The sequence below is a fragment of the Falco naumanni genome, chromosome 8 (assembly GCF_017639655.2).
Source record: "Falco naumanni isolate bFalNau1 chromosome 8, bFalNau1.pat, whole genome shotgun sequence".
Taxonomy (NCBI): Eukaryota; Metazoa; Chordata; class Aves; order Falconiformes; family Falconidae; genus Falco; species Falco naumanni.
In genome coordinates this window covers 40,566,167-40,591,303 of record NC_054061.1, presented here as the reverse complement: position 1 = coordinate 40,591,303, position 25,137 = coordinate 40,566,167, and the positions used below count along the sequence as shown (strand labels likewise).

The 25,137-nt window shown below is 39.1% G+C and overlaps 1 protein-coding gene across 3 annotated transcripts in view; it reads left to right on the top strand.

Moving 5' to 3' along the window:
• RBMS1 (RNA binding motif single stranded interacting protein 1) overlaps positions 1-25,137 on the top strand; it is a 148,533-nt gene that overhangs the window by 86,219 nt on the left and 37,177 nt on the right. For all 3 annotated transcript variants that reach the window (XM_040603134.1, XM_040603133.1, XM_040603135.1), the window contains exons 3-4: positions 21,454-21,512; positions 24,392-24,483. In XM_040603134.1, the coding sequence (XP_040459068.1) occupies positions 21,454-21,512; positions 24,392-24,483 (151 nt within the window). The remainder of the gene's footprint in view (positions 1-21,453; positions 21,513-24,391; positions 24,484-25,137) is intronic.

The window sequence follows — 25,137 nt, the reverse complement described above, 5'->3', positions numbered from 1 at the left end:
CAGTTGAGCAATACGTGATTTGCAATGTTCATCTCTATGTTGTATAGTACCAGCATCATTTTTTTCTTTATTCCTTCTTCAAGGACTGTAACGCGGTTTGGGTTTTGTATAATCTGAAGTAAATTTCCCCTGACTACACTTTTTCATCCAGTTTTGCTCATCAGAGCAAACATAACACCAAGAATGGTGAAGGTATGATCCCTAGAGGGAATACCTGATTGTGCCAGTGCTGTGTTGCCTGTGCAGGCACGTGGTGGTGTGGAAGACAGTGCAGCACTGCAGGAGAACACCCTCAGTAACCTCAGGACCAGGATTTAGATAATCTCACTTGTGTTCTGCCCAGCTGATGCACCCGGTTTCCCAGCAAGACAATCTGCCAGAAGAGGAGTTGCATGCCAGTATGGTGTCAACTGGTTCTGCTAGCGTCTCTCTTAGCTGATGGTCTTGTAAGAGCTTACTGTCAAAAGTAAGTATCCCATTTCTACAGCTGAGAAGAAATAGTATTCAGTTTTGTATGTTTCTTTTGCCAGATGCACTGGAGAGATATAGGCCTGACACAGAGACTGAAATGCTCCTTCTGTTAGGGCTTGGCTTCCGCAGTCCATGGTGAGGCAATTGTGTGATGTGCCATGGGAATTGTGACTGACCTGGTTGGTTTAAATAGTAATTTCCTTTATTTTTTTAGCAACTGCTTTCAGCAGTCGTGTTATGAAGTGTCTAACCTAGCATGGTGTGAAGGAAGACTATCTTCCTCTCAATATCTGCACTTTAATTGGACAGAAATAAAATTCAGATAGCTTTACTTTCATGTGCAAATGAAATCCATGCTGAAATCTTCTCTGAGAAAGTTCCAGGGTGTGTGTGTGTGTGTGTATATATATATTATTTTTTTTTTTTTTAAATAATGACATGTAGAATGTCATTAGGGACCCATATGTATTTTTGGGGAAATTGTAATTGACAAGAAAGTTTTTTTTTAAGAAAAAAAAAAAAAGAGGTGGTGATAGCAAAAAATTGGCGACAAAACTCTCTAAAACTTGGTTTGGGGTTTCAGAAAGCAGCCATTCTTGACTTTTGGTGCCAGATGCACTGGGGATAAGTTCCGTCCAACACGCATACCGACTTTGTTCACTGTTTATCTTTATATGGCCAATCTATATATATATTAATGATGTTTATCAGAAACTATTAGCATATTCATTACAGCTCCATGAACTACTTATCGTATCTACACTCTTACTACATGTGTGTGGCCTAATGGGTCGGGGGTCCTCTGGTGGTCGTTTGGGACATCTTCATCCTTTCTTCACCCTCTTCCTCTTCTCATCCTTTTCATGATCTTCTCTTCTTCTGGCCCTGTTTCAGCACTCTTGGCTCATGTCTTGGTTTCGGACTGGTTCTTACTTACTCAGTAGCTAAACTATACAATGCAGTGTTCTACTAGTAGCTAAAATACATAATACAGTGTTGTAGAGCTCGGCTGTGTCAGGGGTACATAGTTGCAACATTTAGAGTTAAGCACACTGGTAAGATTCCTCCGGTATCAGTTGTCTTCTGGAGTCCTATGCCCTGGATGCAGACAGTCTCTTGAGATGCCTTGAATTTAAAACGAATATAGTTTTAATTTTCTCTTTTGGTTTTGTGACTAAGCAAAGATTGGAATTTTTCGAGCTCAGTATTTCTTGTAGCCTAACAGTATTCAGCAGTTCCCCTCAGCACACTGTCCTAAGAAAACAAGCAGTCTGAATACAAACACACCGAGGAGCTGTGTCTGCACCGTGGTTGCAGATGCAGGGACCCAGCAATTGCACAAGCTCCATCTCCCCCAGGAAATGAGAATTTTGTTGCAGTGTGGGGCCGTAGGGGAGGTGATCCCATGGAATTTCCTTTAGGAAGTGCGGGTGAGGGAGAAGAGTGGAAGGAATGTTTCAGCCACAGCTGCTTGTAAAAGAAGTACTAGGAAAACTGACTGGTCAGAGTTACCGCCATTGAAAATCTCTTGTTGGAAAACAAAACCCTGATTTGGTAGTGTGGGGCGTGTAAAGTCTGTGAGCGCTTGCAAGCCTTGCAGGTGTTTGCTGCACAGAGGTGCAACCCTCGTTTGGTATTAAAGAGCCACAGGAAAGAAATGTCTGGTGGCAGCTGGTGGAATGGTCAGGGTCCTGGTCCCAGGCTTCCCCAGTGGCAGGGGCCGGCTCAGATGGGAGGTGATAGCAGCTCAGTTATTCATCAGAATAACCAGTAATTCAGGAACGTTAAGGGAATTGTTTAATTTCAGTGCACTACTGAAAACGTTAACAAGTACTAAGCAGGCTTTTTAGTGGGTTCCATGATGACAAAAACTGTCCCTTGTGTTAGAGACGACTCAGGCAGGCATCTCAGCAGCCAGTTCAGAACTGAATTAGCTCAGAGCACAAGCCGATTTCTGCCCCAGCATGCTCACATTAAGCTTGCCCTTTTTTCTCAGGATTCCATTCAGTGTAGAAGGCAGGATCAGTATTTGCAAGCAGATTCTTACATCTAATGTCTGATATCTCATGTGGTTTCACATAACTCATAGAAATCTCATGAAGCCTTGAGTTTGTTTGCTAAAGGTTAGTTCTGCTTAGCTCTGATTTCTGTAATGTTAACCCTTTGAAATGAAAAAAAATGGGCCATTTGAATTACAACTTTTTTTTTTTTTGTAACCTTTCAACCCTTTCCCCCCCATATTACCAAGCTGCGTTTAGGGTGGAGAAACTAACACCCCCAAATCGTATGAAATCCAGATAAAATATGTGTATTTATTATTTGCAGAGTGAAAGCAGTAGCAAATATAGGTAAATGAGTTAATTCAGATCCTGGTAACTCTAATGAAACTTGTGATTAAGGAAATGGGGAGAAAAAAGAGTGTTCATCCTTAATGATTAACATCCAAAATGTTAAGCCTTGATCCTCAATTGTTATCCCACAACTTGTAAAATTCTACCCTCTTTTGACATTCAAAAAATGTCAGCTGCCTCAGTTGAGTTTGAGCAGTGCCTTACTTAAGACTTAGGCCAACCCTGTAGAAAATTAAATTACTGAAGGGCTGCTGAGAGCAGAATTAACATTTAAATATTTAATCTTTGCAGATAGATGTGCAGTACCTGGGGAAAAAAGTAAAATTTTAATTTGAATGTTGGTAATGTTATGATAAATGGACATAGAGCGAAAAACAGCAATGAAAACACAAAAAGAGAAGACTTTGATTTGGGGTCTGTTTTGACACTGTTACTAGTACAAATATTCCACTTGAAATAACCTGTGTGAGTTGAGTTAATCATTAACAGAATCAATTTCAGTGGAAAAAGTATGTTCTCATTTGTACTCCTATCCTGCCCCTTACATTTCCATTTCTTCTCTTACTTGCTTCAGTCTTTTGTTTTCCCAAAAGAGGAAAAATGTGTCATCTGTCGCTTTGCTGCCACAAGATAAACTTTGTGGGTAATTTCACTTTTTGGGTATTCATAATTTATTTAATTAATTGATCATTTTGGCTATCTTAATTGAAATAACCCAAAATGTGTGTTCTTTTTAAATGTTTGTTTTCTCTATTCTGTGGAGTTGTGTATTTTACATAGTATCTTTATGGATCAGTATTTTTGCCTAGGAGAATGTTGTGGACTTGGGCCTTACATGTGACCAGTATTTCAAATCCTAGTGCTGCTTTTTGGCTTAGATATAGCCACTAAAAAGCTTTCACAAGTCTACCAAAATATCAGCAATTATTCTGTGCATTAGTAACGACTTTAGTGTCTGAGTGAGTGCAGTAGTGATACAAGCGTTATGTTAATAGTTAAGATCTAAAACAAAGAGGAAAAAAATGCTTCATCGAGAGTGATGCAAATACTGGCGAAATCTCAAATCCTTTATTTGCAGACCCTGAATGTCAGAAATAAAAGGATCTAAACACCTAAAAAAGAGCTAAACAACTTATTTCTGGTTTCAAGGACTCTGCTGAAAGGGTAACTGAAGAGCTTTTGGAGCCTGGAGGCTAGCAGAGTTTTACAGTTCAGTACATAGCTTTATTTAGCATGTATGTAAAAACACCAAGGAACTGGCATGTTAAAAAACCTGGTATAAAACAGAAATGCTTACCTGTGCCCCTAAGAGGATGGCAAGCTTGCCATCCTGTTTGCAGTGTGCTCACAAAGGTCTGATCCTAGAGAGTGTGGAGTACCTGCAGCACCCATAGCTCCTGTCGCCAGTCATTAGTTCATAGCAGGGACTCAGGATTTGTTCTAGTGAAGGCTGAGCTTTTCAGCTGTGTAATTGCACAGTGCTCGATAAACTCTGTGGCCTCTAGTTCTTTCTTTTGCTGTTGAGGTTTTTCTTAGGGTTTTGGTTTGGTTTTTTTTTTTTGGTTGTTTGGTTGTTTTTTTTTATTTGCTTTGTTTTGTGTGTTTGGTTGGGGTTTTTTTATTTGTTTGTTTTGGTTTTGTTTTGGGGTTTTTTGTTTCTTTGGGTTTTGTTTTTGTTTTTTCTTCTTTTTTTCAACCTGTAGCTGTGTGGCATGCCAAGACAGAGATCTCCCCCATGTTGAGTCTTGAATGCCTTGGAGCTGAATGTCTGAATGCCATCTGAGTCCTGGAGAAGGAGTCTGGCAGAGAGGAGAGAGACACTTTCCCTTGGAGGCTGGAGGGTATCAGCATGGTGGGGTATCCAGTGGAGCTGACATAGCACTGTCCATTTCCTTCCCCACATCGCTGTTTGTAGTACTGTGATCTGAAAAGGAATGTTTGTAAATTGTTTGCTATTTTTTTTTCTTTCTCCAGAGATCCTGTATTCAACCCCCTACATTTCCCTCACTGGAAGCTATTTGTTTTTATTGTGCAGCAGACTTCATCTTAACTTTATTGTTAAAGCTTTTTTGTTTGTTACTAGAAGTCTGTTTGCTATATGCAGAAGATCTCAAACACTGGAGGGCATGTGTTGCTCCGTGCTCTTTTTCCTCAGTGGCAGCTTACAGGGCTTCCCTGTCCCAGTACCAGAGGTACAATACTAGGGGGGAAAGGAAGACCATCAGCCAGGACTGCTGCTGAAAAAAGTCCCATCATCATACCAAGGCCTCAGCATGAATGTACTTTTTATTCTGTAAATTAGGATCAATTCTTTTCGAACATTTTCCAAATATTCAGAGCTATGACATTATAAAAATAGACAATAATCTGTCCCAGTCTTCTGTTCTTCCCAAGTGAATTTCATGTTACTTTGTTCCATGAGAAATTCTGAAGTTTTTTCCACCCATTCTATTAATTGCTTATTCAGTGAAATACTTGTTAATTCTTTTTGAAGCCTAGGACACTTACTCTGAATTGTGCAGTTTTGAAAATGTCATTAAGTATTTTGAAAAGGGTGGCCCTCCCAGGAAGAGGAGGCAGCACTGACCGGCACCGATCAACTGTTTCCCATCCTGAGTGGAGGCTGACGTTGAAGTGGCAGTCAAATGAGCACAGGCTTGCGGTTTTGGACAACTGAATTGGGTAGAATTGATAAGGTGCAAAAAGTAGATAGGTTTCAGTAGATCACAGAAAGTTGGTGTTTGTGCGTAGATAGTAAGAAAAGTTTTTGAGTCTGATTCCTTTTTGAAAAACAGGAAAGACTTAATATTTTTTCCTCATAAGTTTCTGTGTAAGCAATAAATTGTGCTTTTTGAAGCAACGACCTGAAGCAGAACCCTGTGTTGGTCTAAATCAGTATGGAACATGGGACTTCTGCTTCATTTCTGGTAATGTTTTTTGGTCTTTTTTTATCAAAGGTGTTGCCTTTGTAATTGTTACTAACAATTCATTGATCAAGTGACACTCTCAAGAGAGAGCCCTCCACCTGAACTCATTTGGGTCTAAACCCCTGACTTAGAGGAGATTAGGGATATGTAAGGATATGTACTCCTCCATGGTTGTAGCTGAAAGGTGAGCAGCAGCAAGAATTTTAACTGGTTACTGACCAAGCATCCTAGTGATGCTTATATGGTGGATACAGGTTTTGGGAACATAGTAGTTTCTTTATTTCATGGGATAAAAAATGGATAATTAATTAGAAACAGAGCAGAACACATCTAAATACATAGCTGTAAAGGCAGATGTTCAGTTCTTTATAATTGGCTTTCCATATACTTCACAAAAAAAAAATCCCTTCTGAAAAAGGAATCCACTGCTGTTTAAATCACCGCAACAAAACTAGCTGAATCTTTGCCATGAAAAAGGGGAAATTAGTTTCTGTTTCTCTGGATGAAACTTCACGAGTTCCTGTGATAGAAGACATTTTAGTGCCGTTAGGACATTTTAACTTTGCTTTTCTTTTTGTGGTAGTTAGTGTGCTTTTCTTTGTCCTTTCCTGAAGTGAAGGGGAGAGAGGCAGCTTTGGAGGGCAGAGGAAAAACTACATTTTCATGATTTTATATTGTAGTCAGGAAGGAGTATTTCTGAGGGCAATGTTTTCTTCTGCTCATTAGTGTCTTTCCCAAACTTCTGCTTTGTTCAGTGGGACAGAATTTTCAGAAATAGTAATTGTTCCTCAGAGATTTGGCTGGATTTGTGTTTAGACCTGGGTCACTGGTGTTTGCCTTCTCCGGGATCTCATAGTTGTCTTCTGCTTATGCTTGTGCTGAACGTATTTGACAACTCTTTGGTTCTGCTTCTGCTGTGGTGGCGGAAATGTGAGGCTGTTTCTCTCAAGTTGCTTTCCTCTAGTGGTGTAGGTCAGCATTTGGCTGTGACAGCTCTCCTTTAATTTTTTGGCAAGCAGTTCTCTGACATTCTTGTTGCTGAGATCATCCCCACTAGGGCTTTCAGAAGAACATCTGACTGGGACTCAAATTCTTCACCTTCTGCTGTTCTGACCATAAAGTATGTTATAGGAAAGGTCTCAGTCCTTTACCATTAATAATTAATTTGCTTCTGGATACCTTCTTTTGACTGAAAGATCTGCGAATTTGTGGTTTCTTCCTTTTGCTGTGATTTGGTTTCATGTTGAGGGTGTGGATTCTTTTAATCCCAAGGATAATTTAGGAGAAAAAAAGTATCATTAAATTGCTGCAGTCTGAGTCATACTTGGTCTGTGAGTTTAGTTCCCTGGCCTTCCCACACAGCATTTCCGATACACGGTGAGCTGAGGGTGTGCAGGAAAGACTGTAGGGTGACCTAGATACTGTTTAACTCTTTACTGATGAGTGGCTTTCTGACACTGGATATAGCCATTGCCTCTTTGGATTCCCAGTCCTTTTTTGTGTGATAGCTGTATGCATTATATTTTCCTGCTTCTGAGTGGTTTTCATAAAAAATGTTTTAAGATTTCTATTTGGATTGGTTTAAACATCTTGTTAAAATAAATTGATTGGAAAAATTAGTAAATGAACTATTTTAGACTCTGAAGTGTAGGTATTGAGATGGATTCTTAAGTAGAAGTTACAGCTTCTTTTGCATAACACTTGGAAGAAAAGTTCTGTGGTATCACTTCCAAGGGAAAGGTTCATTCTGCTGCCCTCCTGCAGGCAAAGAAATAGTCATCTCAGGCTCTCGATGATAAAAAAGGTCTGTAAAGCCCAGAAACACTGTGACCATGTCAGACAAGCTCCTTTGTTGGCGTACGTTGTTGAATCTGCTCAAGAAAGGTAGTGATACAGAACTAACTGCACTGACTTCCTGCTTGCCTGCCAGCTTTGCTGTCGTGCAGTGGTTGATTGGATTTCTTGGCTCTGTATGAGAATGTGTGTTTTTTTGAAGAGTCCCTTCTGTGGCTGCTGATGTTCTGGGTTTGTGAAACCACCACAGCTGCTCCTTTTAAGAAACTTTGAATCTATGTTTTACTCTGTTTAATGTAGATGCCATCCAAGCTTGCAGGTGATGCAGCCAACTGGAAGATCCTAATTTTCTTTCAGCCCAGTCAACTCACTCTTGAGTCACCCCTTATGCACAGATGGTCATGGGTTGGATTTTCCCTGCTAGGCCAGGATTAACCTCTGTTGTCAGTGTTCTTCACTGTGAAGCCTGAAGATCCAAGTGTTTCCTCAGGCACACCAGCCAAAGCACAGTCTGGGACTTGCCTGGGATTTGGCCTTCTATGGTGGCACTTGACATAGTCATTATACGGAAGTCACTGGAAATGAGGGTCTGAGGGGGATCACGTTCATTCAGCCACCTCAGGTATATTTTATGTGACCATCTGGTAGCGTGCAGTATGCTGTGACTGCAGGTCTGTCTGCAGCTCAGGGCTCACAGTAGGTTGAATGTGGTTCCAGACTACAGTTGTACTCACTAGCTGTTGTCGTGATGGGATCAGAACAGATTAATGCTTTTTTTAAAGAATATTTAAGCCACCAAAAGCACATTTCCATATAAGTATCTATTACGCTCTCTTTGCAAAACTGCAGAAATCAAGCTCTGCCTCCTGCTTGCTTCAATCAATATTCAAAAGACTGTCTATCTGAAGCAGTGTGAAACTGAGGAAGTGTCACTGAGCATGATCCTGACACATCAGCCACAAAGGCTGCACTTTAGATTTTGTCTTACAGCTTGTGATTGCTTATGTATCTAAAATTTTGGCAACAGACAGATATATTTTTTTTTTTAGTGCATAACACTCCTCTGTCCCTATCGCAGCACTTAATACTACTGCAGACATCTTTTCAACAGAGCCATGCAGTTATAATCAATAATATGTGAACTGATGCTTCTGCTCAATAACATAGAGCCATTTAAATGCCCTTCTGAAGTATTTTGACCCCTGGAGAGAACTACTTTAGTACAACCATTTTCCCTATTGAAATGGAGATATTTGCTATTGAGCACAGCTGGGACTTGAGACTAGAGAAGCAGAATCAAATAGGGCTAAAGTCCACATGCCGTGCTATTAAGGGGGCAAGGCCTCTGGAAGGCTTAGCAGTGATATTTGAATAATTTGTCCATTTAGTTCTTTCCTAGTATGATTTTCATTAACTTAGCAGAAATTAAAGGAGATCAGGCTCTGATATTAATTGTACACTTCATCATGAGGTGTTAATTCCAGTATAGAATGGCTATTGAAAGCAGGATGTTACTATGAGTATTTCGTAAAAGAACCACTGTTAAAATGCAGTCCAGAGATACTGGAAGCTATTTGAATGTATTGGTTTTTTTTCCTCTTTGCATTCCAGACAGAAAAGAGGCAGTCAGCACTTTCCAGGATGGGTTGTTCAATTAGTGCAAGATGCAGGTAATAACTAATAGGTATTTTTGCATTTTAAGCCATCAGGGCAGGTCTTGGATTCATCCTGTTGGCTTTGTGTTGTCTTAGTATTACAGAAACAGAAGGAGAACATTCAAAATGTGCTGACATATTTTTTAAAAGTTATCAATGACAGGCATTACTCCAGTGACCATGAATCTTCCATCCAAGATAAATGCAAGAAAAAGCATTATGTGTGTGTGTGTGTATGTATATATGTATGTATCTTTAAAATATTTTTTTATATATAATTTACACAATACCTGAGACAGTCTTTTGTAGTTCAGAGTTGACAGATGGGTCAGGGCTTAGGAAACAGGTTGTGGCTGAAAGTGCCCTTGTACTTTGGCAATCTCCAGTCTCATGGTTTTCAAGACTTTGCCAACATATTCCTCAGGGCATCATTAAATTTAAACCGAGGATATAAGACTTGGTTAGCAACCTTCACTAGAAGTGAAATTAATGGGCAAGAATAATGTGAAGAGTAATCTTCTGAAGTATACAGGCTTACAGCATTAATAGGTGTCTGTCTATCTATCCAGATAGGAGGTAATCTCACACTAGCTAGGACTGTAGCCAGAATAACACCTTTTGATTTATATTGTTCTGACTAAAACAAGGGGGAAAAAGGATTGGAAAGTGTTGATAAATAATTTTATTTTCCCCTTGCCTTGTCCTTAATTTCCTCCCACAAGAAAAAGAAATATGCTTAGGAAAAGCCAAAATAAAGGACAATGCATCATATGCTGACAATGACTGAATGTGGCTTCCTTGGATGGACGAGGAGGAATTGAAAAATAAAAGGTCTTCAGGTAGAGAGACTAGTTTATGCTCCCAAGCTGATCTGTACTGTTTAGCTCAGGGAAGAAAAAGGAGCTATGAATAACGAGAACCACTCTGTTATGTCTTCATATTTTTATTCTTTCAAGCTGTTAGTGTAGGCTCTGCAAAATTGGTGAGGCTGCAATTTGCCAAGATTTATGGTGGAATGTAGAAATACTGCCTTACTTTCAGATTAAAACAGCTAGCAGCGGTAAATCAATACATGCACATCTGCAGACCTGCCACGAGCTTGGCTTATAAATACATATTAGCATTCATCTGGTTTAATTTCTCATCTTCCCAAATCATTGTCTTGATTAGTGATGATTTCTCAGTATGAAAAAAAGGATAAAAGAAATTGCTAGACCTTAGAAATAATATTCCAGACTTGTAATTTGAACCTGTTTGGAACTTTATTATTTCGCTTGCAAATGAATTATGATTTTCAAAAAAACTCCTATATCTTTTATGGATATGTGAAACTCTCTGCTTTCATGTGTTTTTTATATTCTTCCTGGGAGCCACAGTAACTATGATAGTTTATTTCCAAAATATATTGCATCAGTTTTTGCTTTCAGTTGTGTATAAAGTGCAGGTTGGCTGTTATTTTTTCCCCCAGTGCTTTACTCTTAACCCAGGCGTAATTTGTGTCCATCCTGTAGTGTTAGGGTAAGAGAAAATAGGGTGAGACCGTTTGCTTTCTTAAAATAATGTGGCTTTGTTCTCCCATCTTGTAGCTGTAGGAAACTGTAAGCCCTTCCCATATACCTGAATAGCTTTGTCAGCAGATGCACAGGCAAATTCCTGCAGAAAATGTAAATTGTCTGATGTTTTCTTGAGTAGAGTAAGAATGATTTTAGTACTAAAAAGTGGGTTAACAAAGAATTCCAAATATCTTTTAAATTAATTATCTCTTTTTGTAAAAGGAGGATTCTCCAAAGTTTGCTCTGCTAAACTGGATGCTGAATGATACAGGTTAGAAAATGCAGCCTGCTTTGTGAGGCAGGAATTGAGAGGCAGATCTCTTGATTCTTTTCTAAATGTAACATTTACTGGTAACTTCCTGTGTGAATGTCTTAATGTATGTTAGTTGATTTATGATAATTCTGAGATTTATTGTTTGTGACTGCCTGAATAACTGCACAAACCATGTTCATATGAATGATCCTCAGTTCAGTGTCTTATGGTAAAACTTTCTGTAATGCTTTCAGTGTAAAAGTACTTCATATAAGTTACAATATACTGTATTAGAAGTAGAATAGTAGCGAACCAGTTTCTAAGTCATTCAATCAAACTTACGCACATCAATTTCGATCCAACTCCAAAATATTTCTTTTAAAGAACAATGCCACGTAATTTATAAGAAAAATACAGAGTGGTCTTTCACAAGCGTTGGTCATCAAGCTCTGTAGAAGATTGGCAGGAAACAACACTTTTAATGTCAACCAGCATTTGTGTCCCTGCAAACAGATGTTTGAAAACATAATGTAACTCTATGTAGTTCACGTTTTAAAGTACTTCAAATGTGAGTTTAAGTGGGTAAACAGAAAAAGTCTCCTGAAAGTGCAGGCAAAAATAAGTTGCAAAGTATTCACTTAGCTCTGCTGAACTGTTGATTTCATAAATGAGACAGATGATGATAAATAACTTCCTTTTCCGGAAGGGCAGACATTTTGGTCTTTACTGTGATTTTTTTTTTTCTTTCTTCCCCCCCCCCCCCCCCCCCCCCCCCCCCCCATTTAGGAGAAAGCAAGCTATATTTCCTTAGACAATAGTTGCACTTCAAAATGTGTCAGAGACAAATCTGTTTGTGTTTCTGATAGGTTATTTATCCTGCTTAACCCATAAACTGTAAGTAACAAGGCTACTGAACTGATCGGTAGCCTAGCAGATGGTTCAGAGATTATGTTAAATCACCTCAGCTTTTCAGAAGTTAGGCTGGGTTACTGCAGGGGCAGTGGCTGCAAGAAACACTGAACGAGATCGTTTTTCTCAGTTTGTTGCTAGAAATTCCATTTTTTCTCACAGCATGTGACATCTTGTGTCTCTATCGAGAAAAAGGATATGTAATCAACAAATTTAGGACCAGCATGTTAGTATCCCGGCTTTGATAAGAATTGTTAGGACGATGAGAATCTTTACGTGTCTATGAAATATGAAGGATGATCTCCTGTGGAGGGCAGGAGGTTGGCTCTGCCACTTTTGCTGCTGTCGCGCTCTCCTTTTTCCGTGTCTGGAATTGTTGCTCTGGTCTCTCCCTACCATCAGTCGAGCATTATTATCTTGCTAGCCTGTGAAAGATTGAAAAGAAATTAAATTCCGTGTGTTTGGTAGTAAAAATCATGTTGCAATAGACCAAGGATAGGCCAAAATTCAGGGCACTGGAAAAAACCTCACCCTGAAGAGTGGGTGATTATTAATCATCGTTCTGGCACATATCCGTATTCACATCCTCAGCGGAGTGACTGAGGCAGCTGATGCTGATAAACTTGTCAGAGCCTAGGATAGAAATTACAGGATCATTCTTCAGAATTTGCCTTTTTTTTTTTTCCTTATAAATTAACACCCCCCCCCCCCACCCCCCCAAAAACCCCTACTGTAAAGATTTTATACTTGGGTTTTTAAATGTCATCTTATTTTGGTTCTGCTGCTTTTGTGTTTTCCTCAAAGTAGCATCAGCTGAATTCTTTTCAATGCCTACAAGGGAAGAATGTGAGAGCCTTCCTCTGCAACTCCAAACTCTTTGTGGGACCAGGCTTCATGGATTATTTCCCTTCCCCTCATGATTGTGTCATCATAGTACTGAAGAATAACTGTTTTTTTTTCACATATTACGACATTCTTAACCTTATAAAGTAAAACTAAATAAACATGCCATTACTTTTTTGTTGTTGTTGATTTAAGATTGACGGAGAAAATACCTCTGCAAGGCAATTGTTGGAAATCTGGTCATTTACTACAGACTAGAATGCCACATTAGGAATGCTGTTTTAGTGCCAGCGGTAGTAAGTCTTAAATGTTTAAAATACCCAGAGATACTAAAAAACTCCCAGCTTTCCTTAGTTGAGGAGACAACATTGTACAGTGGCTCATGCTTTTAGTAACCAATTTGTTGTGCAAAAAGGAGCATACTAATTGAAAAACCTTTGCAAAAATAGCTGTAGGATGCCAACAGGACTTTTTCCCCTTGACTTTCGGACAGCTTCTAAGGAAGGGGTAGAGATTATTCACATCTCTGCAAAGCAAGAGGAAGCAAACATTTCCTGAGTCTGAAAACATTTCTTCCCTATCCCTACAGCTCATCCTTGGCTAAACCAGGAAATAACTACTCTTAAGAAAAACAAAATGAGTAGCTGAAAAATAATAATCTCCAAAATATTACTGTGTGCGCCACTTTGCTATTCATTAGGGTTTTCGATTCCTGGTTTTTTTGAGCTATTAGGAGTACTTACTGTACACAGTAAACCAAATACCTATTCATAATATACTGCTTTTTATCTGTTAAAGTTAATATTGTCCAAGAAACTAAGACGGTATTTGTTCACACATCAGCAAATTGTGTATGTCTGGTATGCTAAGCATCTGCTCTTCTAAGGACAGATAACTGTAAGAGCTGATAGTATCTGTGTATATGTATACGTGGGGGTGTATATATATATCTTTATATATATATAAATCTGGGTTTGCTAATTCTCATTACTTCTGAGTGAAATCTGGAATTGTAACCTACTGAGTCTGAAGAAAAGATCGCTTGTAATTAAGTAATACTAGTTTGTACTGTGCTGATATTGGTAAATGCATCAGTAATGAAGAAGATCTCTATGGCTCAATGTCCAAGTAGAGACCAGTGCTGAGTGGTGTTCCTCAAGGCTCTGTACTGGGACCAGCACTGTTCAACACCTTTGTCGGTGACATGGGCAATGGGACTGAGTGCACCCTCAGCAAGTTTGCCCATGACACCAAGCTGTGTGGTGCGGGCGACATGCTGGAGGGAAGGGATGCCATCCAGAGGGACCTTGACAGGCTTGAGAGATGGGCCTGTGTGAACCTCATGAAATTCAACAAGGCCAAGTGTAAGGTCCTGCACATGGGTTGGGGCAATGCCAAACACAAGCCACGGGCTGGTGGAGAATGGATTGAAAGCAGCCCTGAGGAGAAAGACTTGAGTCTGTGGATGAGGAGCTCAACGTGGCCTGGCAATGTGCACTTGCAGACCAGAAAGCCAACCGAATCCTGCGCTGCATCAAAAGAAGCGTGGCCAGCAGGTCTTGTGAGACCCCACCTGGAGTACTACGTTCAGCTCTGGAGCTTCCAGCATAAGAAGGACACGGACCTGCTGAAGCAAGCCCAGAGGAGGGCCACAAAGTGATCAGGGGGCTGGAGCACCTCTCCTATGAAGACAGGCTGAGAGAGTTGGGGTTCTTTGGCCTGGAGAAGAAAAGGCTCCAGGGAGACCTTACTGCAGCCTTCCGGGGGACTTTACAAGGCCATGTAATAATAGGACAAGGGGGAATGGCTTTAAGCTGAATGGCAATAGATTGATATTAGATAATAGGAAAAAATTCTTTACTGTGAGGGTGGCAAGACACTGGAAGAGGTTGCCCAGGGCAGTTGTGGATGCCCCGTCCCTGGAAGTGTTCAAGGCCAGGTTGGATGGAGCTTTGAGCAACCTGGTCTAGTGGAAGGTGTCCCTGCCCATGGCAGGGAGTGTGGAACGAGAGGATCTTTAAAGTCCCTTCCAACTCAACCCATTCTATGATTCTGATATATGCTTTTATCCACTGACTCATTGAAAGCACAAATGTGCAAAACTTAAATGAAGAATTAAAGGTGGAGGAGTTGTGAAGAAAGCTTTCTTGATCTTGTGAAGAATTTACAGTAGCATGTAAGAGTATTGACTTGTCAGTAAAGTCAAGGATCCGTGGTGTTGTTTTATTTGGTTGTGGGTTTGATTCTTTTTTTGGGGAGGGTGTTGTTTTGTATTTTTTTTACTCGGAACCTAATTCCTTAAAATAGTCTTTTTACATTAATGGACACAATGTAATTTTAGTAATTTTGTAAAGACAATCAAAACAGTAGTTTTGGAGGTATTATTTATCTCTCAAGTAAAATAATATAAAGAGCCGATGAGAACTACTTGGGTATTTGGATATTTTGAAAAGACAATCTCTTTCTCTGATGTATGAGAGAGTCCAAGGGACAATTAATAAGAAAGATAGGAATTAGCCTTATGTCAAAACCACGTGACGATTTAACAGCATGTCATCAAAGCAGTGCTCCAACTTTAATTCAGGTTCACAAGGAAGTCCTATTTTGCACATAGTGAAAAATATGATCCAATGGCTGAAACAGGGCACATCTGGCTGCACTGATTTAACCCAGTGCTTGAGTATCTGAAACTGGTAAAGGAAATTTTGCTGAACCAAACAAATTAGCCAAATCGTAACACAATTTATTCTAAGCTAGGTTATGCATATCCATTAACTGTGCAAATCCAAGAAAGAAAAATATAATTGTAACTTTTTATGTAATGTTTAATTATTCACTAAAAATGATTGGTCCGGCTTTTGCTGGTACCTACTCATTATATTCTGGTAGCAAATCTTTAGGTCCATGATGGCCATAAAGCAACTGAATGATTCCAAAGAATTTTTCAAAGAACAGTGTGTCTTCCAACAACAGAAAACAAAATACGAACAAAATGTTCTCAGCAATGTCTCCTTCTACACTAGGCCATAGATGTGGTGAAGAAGAATTTAAAAATGGAAACCATATGGTTTGATTCTGTTCTCCAAACTCAGTATTCTGCTGGATTGAAAAACTTCTTTATCAAGTTTTTGTAAGAGAACATATTTACCCATAAGTAAACTGCAGGATTGAAGTAGGCTATCACAAGGACTAGCAGTATTGTATTGACAGTTATTTCCTGAAATTCCCCGTATCAAGAAATTTAAAAATTTGGTATATGGAGAAACAAAAACTCCCTGTGTTTATCTAAGCTTAAAAGGGAGCAAGAACTTAAGGTTCACTACACCATTTTCCCAAGATGCAGCAGAGAGGGAAGTGTGGGAGCCAGATAAAACCTTTTGTACTGCTCAGAGACTGCTCTGAGCTTGCATTTTGGATCCAAGAGAAAAGATTGCTGGGGCTGATTATGTTCCCTTGGCCGTGCTGTTGGCTTGGAAAAGCCCTGAACACTGGAATAGTAGTGAGGAATGGGAGCCAGCTGTACCAAGTCAGGTCTTGCTGACAACTCCCTTGATGCTTTTCCTCAGTTACAGGGAATTTTCTTTGCTCTTTTTGCACCAGGTGGTCTAGAGAAGCTGAGCCTAGATGAGGCCTTTCCATGGACTGCTCAGGTTTCTTCTCTTCAGGTCTCAGTTGAGATGAATGGGTTGGGGCTTCTACATACTCCACAAGTGAGATAGACTGGTGTGGTCTTGGCTGTTAAGACCGTTAGTTTCATGTAAATGTTCTGAGTTGTACTGTTCAAAATAGAAAACTCTGTGTTTGGGGAGGTGAGGATGCTGTCTTAAAAGTTGCACATCACTGATTTGCAAAAGTCAGTGTTTGTTACGTGCATTTTTTAGGGTCATATTGAAGGATAATATTATTCCTTTTTAAGCAGGAATTTACTGCATTTATAGCACGTGCAAGGTGCCCACTAACCATGTTGTGCGCTGAATAAGGCCATGTTTGTATAAGAAAGTTCATTTTTTAATTTATTTAAAACCTTATGTACAGACTAAGCACCTCTACATACATGTTCTCTTTAGTGTTACCGTTAATATACAGGACTTGCTTTGGAAGTATTTTCTTTATCCATTTTGTTCTAGTTATTTACCCTAGTCTAAAGTAAGATTTATTTTGATGTGGATCCATTCAGCAGCTGCAACATATTTTAGGATTAACTGATCTGCTCTCCCACATGGCCACCCTCCTTGCTGGATCTGCCCATTTGTTGTGCTGTCTCTTTTCTTTGGGTCACCTGGTGAGAGTATTGGCTCCCTGCCAAAATTTTTGTGTTCAGCCAGATTCTCTTTCATTTCACAGTTCCACCTTACAGTGATTTCATGTACTCAAAGCCACTTCTATGTTAGAAATCCATGCCTGGTTTTACCACGTGATTCTGGCTCTTAGAAATAAAGAGCATTCCATGAAGGGCAGCGATAAGATGCTAAGATGTAAAAATTAATCTAGAATAAACACAGAAGATATGTAGTGTTGTTCCTGCATAGCAGAGGAGTTCTGACAGCACTGCAGTAATGCAAGGTGTAACAGCAGGATCTCTGGGAATGCTCTTTTACAGCTGAAAAGGACTTAGGCAAAGGGAGAGCACTGTCCATCTTCAACACAAAGTTCTGGACAGGTCAGAATGGAGGCCCTAAGCAGCTCTAAAAGGCAAGGACTTTCCACGGTGGCAGAGATACTTCTGGTGTGTTAGTTTCCAAGTCAACGTCAGGGGATAGAGAAACCCTTCACAGGACAAGCTGGAAGAGGGTTTGACAGTACTGCACATGGAAGCGCTGTGAGCTTGATGTTGAGCTGTTGTGGGCAAAGACTTGAACAGTTCATTCCAGACAGCCCCTGTCAAGCCTCTCACTGCCTGTTGTTGCTACCTTCCCTAATGCACAAACAGTTAAGTTCTTTCAACACTCAAAATAGCACTTGTGGCAGAGACTTCAAGCCACTTCATTCGCCATTCTTTGTCATTCTCATGATGGCATCTTATCGCCCTCACATTTGCAAGTATGTTTGTTATCTTAGCAGATGTACAAAGCCAGAAAAGTAAACAGTGGTTCAGTTTGATCCATGTCCTTAGTTTTTTAAGGACCCATTTCTTTCAACATCAGAGGTATTTTGAATGTTGCAAGTATTCTTAGCTATTTGTAATAAATCTGTTAGTGTGATGATTTGCACTGTGTTTGACTGTGTTGCTGTACAATATGATTTTTAAAAGGTATATGGTGATGCTTTACTTCAAGTCTTCCACTTCAAAAGTTTCTAAGACAAAGGTATAATGCTGTGTTTTGACCTTCACCTTGCCTGGCAGTAGATCTTCTTTGGTGGGTAGGTGTGGGTTACCCTTTCATTTCGGCACAGAGTGTGTACTGGGCATTATCCTACTAAGCAGCAGTACTGTGTATCTTCCTAACTTGGTTTTTGAACAAGTTTCTTCTTCATCTCCTATGCAAATATACATTTGTATTGGTGTTCTGTACTATAATGATAGCTTGTACACTGGTGCAAAGATTTGTAACTGAACATACTCTTTTAATCCCATAACCAGTGCACACTGGCAATTATTTACCTGCCTCTTACCCAGACCCTCTCTTCCCTAATACGTTAGTTGACACTGGTGCGGTATAGAAAAGAGATGCAAAGCTTAAAACATCTTGCTATCTACAAAGGTAATTCAGACCAAACAGCGAATGTTTTAATAGCACTAAGTAAAAAAGGAAAAAAAAAAAAAAAGAGGCTATTGCTTCTGAACATTCATTTAATATTAATTCTGGGAGAAAAATAGTGTACTTAATAAGGAATACCTAGTTGTTTGTCATCAGCCAGATCAGCAGTAATTTCTCAAGATTTGAATTTAATACAAAAGAAAGCATATTTTTAAAAATTGCTTCAGAGGAGAGGGAAAGAGCAATCACCAGTCATTGTAGAAGTGATTCTGCCAACCACGAGAGATGTGCTCTGCCACGTGGTGGGAGCAAGGAGGGGATATATCCCTCTGCCCAGGCTCAGATGAAGTAAGTGCGTTTCTGTGCTTCATGGCATCTGTGGAGAGCTAGTACTTGGGAGGAGTATTCACAGGGAAAATCGTAGGAGAAATCCTGGTGATAGCTGCTATTGTGACACTGGTTCTCCAAATCATTCTTAGACTCACACTTCTGAAACTTCTTGGCAGTCTTCTGTGGCAGTTAGTTCTTTGCAGGAGCTGTGCTGTCTAGGACAGTGAACTAAATCACAAGTGGTCTTGCACAGTGGAAGATGGTCCCTGAACAGACATGCAGACACCTTTTTATGGGCTGGTGTGCATCAGCATAGGTGGGCCAGCACAGTCCATAGCCAGCCCCTGACTCCCCTCCATGACCAAACTGGCTGAGGGTTGCAGTTCCTGTGCTTACATAGATACCCAGCCCTGTAGTTTTTTACTACTGCCACTTGCTACGCTTTCAAGAACTGAAGCAGTAGCAGGGACAAGATCATCCTTCAAAGACTTTTTTCCCCCAAAAGGTTATGCAGCCCTTCACTTTAAGAAGCTTAGGGAAGCTGATAGGATATGGAGAATGCGGGCTGTTAAATGTAATGCTGAGTGCAATCAACTTGGGCCACAAGAGTTCAGCGGATCTTGAAGAGCTCTGTCCCTGAAGTTTGCCTCTCTCATTTATAACATGTGCTCTTACTCTGCACTCAGAAAAATTCTAGAGAAAGTTTAAGAAGTTTTGACTTATGGACTGTAGAGCTTTCTAAATGGAATGATGTATTTGGAAAATAAGTGGCACTAATAGGGAAGCACCTGCTCCAACTACTATTTCTATTTCTAATTTCTATTGTTTTATTACAGCTTCTAGTATGGTATATTTAGGTATGCCCTGATTTTCATTGTTGCTTGTACGTTTTTATGCTATAGATGGATAGTTCTATTTTATATTAGTGTAGATGCTCACGATTTCAGATACAATAAGGAAGCCAACACTTAGTGGCTAGTGTCCCAGATTTACCCCCTTGCCACTGTTTGGAGTCACATAATAAGTCATTGAATAAACAGAAGGTGCTTAAAACTGGTCACAGAGAGTGGTAACTATACTTGAAACATGTATTTAAATGTTCTATAGGGGGAAAGTACTTTGTAAATAGACTTCATCCTTGAATAACTATCACTTTGCAAGTGAGTACTCTTAACTAAGCTTAATTTTATTTATTAGGCTTCATACATATTTTGAAATAATTTAAGACTAATACAGCTGCTGCAGAAAGTGAGTTGTATTTTGAAATAATAACTTTTTAAAATTATATTTGCTCTCTTCAAGTTACATTTAGCAAGGGAACTGGCGAAATTCCATTCTTCCCCAAATTCTGCTTTCTCATGCTGATAACTTTTGTCATCATTTTCAGTTCATTTTGTGTTCTTGTACAATGATAAAGAACCTCTTAGCACGTAGTGCTCAGGTATGCGTGTTAATGTAATAAGTTACATTAGTTTTATTTTTATATATTTATCTTATATTATATATATAAATTTATATATTTTATATTATATATAAATAATTTATTACATAATGTAATAAGTTACATAGTTACATAGTCTCATGTGAAAAGAAACTCAGGTTGCATTGTTTCTCTCCTGTGTACTCACAGCACTGTATCAAATGTAGTTCACAAGCAAACAGAGAAGGTTGTGGTAAGGTACTTGGGAAACCTGTGCTCCATTTCTGATTCCACTGCTGATGCTGGCCAAGGGAGTTGCTTTTTCTTAAACTGAAACTGGGATTTGACTTCCAGGGAAAATTGCAAGTTTTCATTAGCAGCAACAAATTCTCCTCTAAATTTGATCAAAACCCCTAATACTGATAAACTTTGCAGAGCGCTTCAGAAAGAGCAATTGTCCCTGTAGCAGGGGTTGCTGTCCACTTGTTTCCCAAGCTTAATTGCTCTTAGTTCTCTGGGTGCTTACCTTTGGATTGTGTAGCAGATTTGCACCTGGGCTGCCTGGTTATTGAGAAGCTGAGGAACAGGCAATGAGAAAAAGAAAATTGAAAATTTCTCAAGGGGCATTTTTGCTTTAGTTGAAATTGTTTACATTTCAATTTTCCATTTTAAAAATACAGAACATTTTTTACCACCTTTGCTGATCAGCTTTCATAAATCTGACTTGTACTTGTCACCTTCCAGAACAGAGTTTTTAATCTTCCTGTGTTTGTCAGTGTTGGGTGGAAGAGATAGCTAAGTTTTTTACTATTGGTGGGTTTTTTGGGGTTTTATTTTGTTTGTTTGTTTTTCACCCGTACCATGTTAGTTAGCAAGCCAAGCACTGAAAAGGCATCTTGTCTGCTTTATCTGGTATATATACCAAGCTTAGGTCTAAAATGTGGTTTCTCACATGCACCAGGATTTTAACTGAATTGTATTCTTTTCTAAAAGCACTTTTTCTCTTGCTTGTTTTGTGATTCTGCTGTGCTACTGAGAACATTGGGAGAATAGAACAAGATCATGCTTGAAATTGTTGCTCTTTTTTTTCACTTCCATCTATGTATGAGTTTTCATTATATAATTATATAGTTATATATTACTCCATTTTGTTAAAGGGTAATAGGACATAAAATAATACGAACTGGGTATCTGTTGTAGTAGGGTGTTCTTTTCTCACTTTCCTTACATATGTGTAATACATTTTAGGTATGGGAAAATTGTATCCACAAAGGCTATTTTGGATAAGACGACAAACAAATGCAAAGGTATGTATATTTGCCTTTACATTACATTTGCCTGAAAGTCCTGATTCTATAAAATATGCTAATGTTGTATTTTAAGTGTTTAAACTTTTTTTTGTTTGTTTTGCCATTGTTATTCCTAAACTAGTCTTATTCTTGCCCATGGTCAGTGTATTCAATACATTTGTTTCTGTCAGAGCTGGCAGACAGCCTGTGTCAGTGGTGCAGCCAAACTGGAGTGAAGCTGATATGCACAGTACTGGCTGGCAATTTGTCTCTATTTTAAAAACAAAAATGGAGTTAAAAGCAGCTTTTCCTCTTTTGCCTTGAGAAACTAAGGAAGCTTACAGAAGACCATTCAACTGTATGAAGCATCTGAAAAAACTGCATATTGTGGAAGTCAGCTCCATTGCTTAGAGTAGTTTAAAGCAGCACTTAATTATATGTTCCAATACTCTAATTGTGTTTTGTTATATGCTATTGAATGTATTTGGAGCAAAGAGAGGGTTCGTTTTCACCAAAGTAATTGCAGCTGGAAAAAAAATTAGACCTCCTTTAGATAAGCTGGATCCATCAGTTCCCTGATTTTTCGTCACTCATTGCAATGGCACTGAGATAATATCCCAGCAGTGTGCATGGTGGGAGAAGGTGTGGTAGCAGACACTGAAATACCAGATTTCAGACTTTCTTTTTTACAATTAAGAGGATAATTTCTACGCAAAGTGAAGAATTAAGTCAGCTGATTTAGCAATGTTAATAAGCACAAAGGTCATGAATGAGCATAAAGCTGATAAGCAGAGGCAAGAGAGAAGAAGTCATTATTAATAAAGACAGTTTTTGTGCAGAACTTGGAATCAGTGCAGGTGTATGGCTTCTTGGCTCCCCACCTTGAGCATTTAAAGGGGTGCTGACAGTTCAGAAACCGAAATTTTTAGAAAATTTCTTCTTAGCTTGTATGCAGAAGTCACCTGCGTATATTGTGCCTAGGAAAGAGGAGATGCCCTTTTCAGTTATTTCAATTAATTAATACCTATGACAGCACTCAACTGATTTAGTCTGTCCATTCCCCAAGTTCCTAAAGACTTCAGTAGCTCTCAGTGATACAGTACAGTCATTTAAATGTTTTAAGAGACTTAAGCTGACTTTTCCAATACAGTTTTTAAATCTCACTGGTGAAAAGCAGTAACTAACCATGTGCTATAACAATATACAGCAAGTTAAGGCTGTGGGGAAGCTCACTGCATGTCATTGAAATTGCCGTAGGAATATAAGTAGGCAGAATGTAGATATCTAACTGGAGTTTAACCAAAAGACTGACAGCATCTCTGGCTCTTGCCAAAGAAACCCCCCCCCCCCCCAAACCATACCATGGGATTTAAACTAACTGGAACAAGGAGCAATTGAGTTTATGTATCATCTAGAAGATGGCAAAGCCAGCTTTCATGGCATGCTTGGTATCAGTATGTAACTTTGTCTGTATTGCACCCTGCAGTGTGGTGGTGTTGGTAACCTAGGCTGACATGGGCATGAAAAGCTAGTTTTGGGTGAGGAAAGTTAGTTTTGCCTTGGCAGCACAAAACTTGATATGAGCTAGTTTACTCTGTTTCATGTCAGGATTTAAGTCCACAACACCACGTGTTACACAGAACAATATGCAGCTTTCTTCAGCTTCTTGGCAGGTTAAATAAGCTTGCACTGATGTACAAGGCTGCTCGAGTTGTTTTTCCGAAGTTAAGGACTTTAAAGCTGGTTCAGTTATATCTTTACACAGACTTTTTGTCCTCAGTATACACATATTGTAAAAGAATACTATTACCTTCTGAAGAAATAATTCCATTTTCTACTCCTTTAGCGGTTTGGGTTTTTTTAATTGTTGCAGGGTTTGTTTGTTGTCTTTTAACCCAGCTTAGACATTGGGGAGGGTTTTCATTAATATTTGAGGTGGTTCACTGGTGGGAAGGAAAGGGGTTGAAAAATTCAGAATGAGGTTTGCAATAACATGTAGGGGAAGTAGCTTCCAAACTCTGGCTGCCTTTTGATGAGACTTGAGCATCCAGCTCCCAGGTTGCATTAGAAATCTTAGCCTTGTAAGGTCAGTGTCTGTAAAGGCCAAGATATATTGCTGTTCAGATGTCCTGGAATCCATTACCTGTATGTTGCTGTTCAGAATAAGAAAAGAAGTTATTGCAAATATATGGAAATAGTTATAATTAACTTTGAGTTTACTTTGACATTTAAAGATGGTATTATATGGCATAGGAAATGCTTTCAGGACAATGTTTTTTACATTCTGGTTTCAGTAACAGTAATGGGGAAAAACTCACTTGTTTTCAGTGAAGCTGTGTTTTTAATCACTTTTTAAATCTAACTGTCTTTTATGTTTATACAGTGAAGTAACTAATTCACCAAGAATTGGGTTATGATGCAGTAGATATGTGTCTTTTAAACTAAATTCCTCTCCCACTTTTAAGTAAATGATGTGTAACTTAAAGGCTTATTCACACTTATTCAAACTGGACTAAGAATTTAGTTTTGAAAAATTAAAAGATTATGCTTTACTTGGTGATCTCTATGAAATAAGCTGATGATGTCACATTTGTTCCTAGAAGATACATACCAGATAACATGAAGCAAAGCACCATACTACTTGTTAGCAATTTGGACAAAGTCCTGATAAAGAGTGGGCATGGAAATTGATTTGTTCCGCTAGGGTAGGTCCCCACCAGTTCAAGGTTGAAGGACTTTGGTAGATTGGATTTTTGGGACCACATGAAGAACTCTAGAGGTCAAGCTGGCCATCTTCACCATCAGGAAAATTGTATTAAATAGCTGCTAGTAGCATGTGAACTGTTTGATTATAAGCTGGTTGCTGTCTCATTAATGAAATAAGTTTTGTATTTCAGGTTACGGTTTTGTTGACTTTGACAGCCCAGCAGCTGCTCAGAAGGCGGTTTCTGCTTTAAAGGCTAGTGGAGTCCAGGCACAGATGGCAAAGGTGTGTTAAAATAACTGACTAACTTTTGCAATGGCTTATGAACATGCACAAGCTTGCACATTAGCAGAGTGTCGGCAATGTGAATTTTCAAGTTGCAGACCCTTTACAGACAGCACAGTCCTCAAGCCACATGATATATTAAAGTAACAAAATGGGGACTTTTAACTGCCATATCCTAAAACATCTCCACTAATGAAATAAAGAAACATAGTATTGTAAAGTCTCCAAACTGATCTGGTTGGATTTATCAATGTATTCATGATACTGCTATTCCATTGGCTTCACAGAAGGAAGATTAGCAATAGATTGTAAGAACTACAGCAGGCTTAACGGTTTTAATACAACATGAATTCCTGGAACAAGTCAATAGCCGAAGTAATTTACAGCACAAAAGTATGAAAGGTTTTATACATTGACTGTTACTGAGGTTAGCAGCCTTGCAATTTGGGGATGAATTTTTAAGCACAGCATGGCAAAATTTAACCTTATGACTTTGTCTTCAGCCTTTCTAGTATATTTTCTGTTAAGGTAAGTAAAACTTAAATCTGGGTATTCATGATAGATGTCTTGAAATTCTTAGCCAACCCTTTGACAACCTATTTCTGCATCAGGGCAAACCCAAGCGTTATTAAAAATAAGTATGATCTTTCTTCT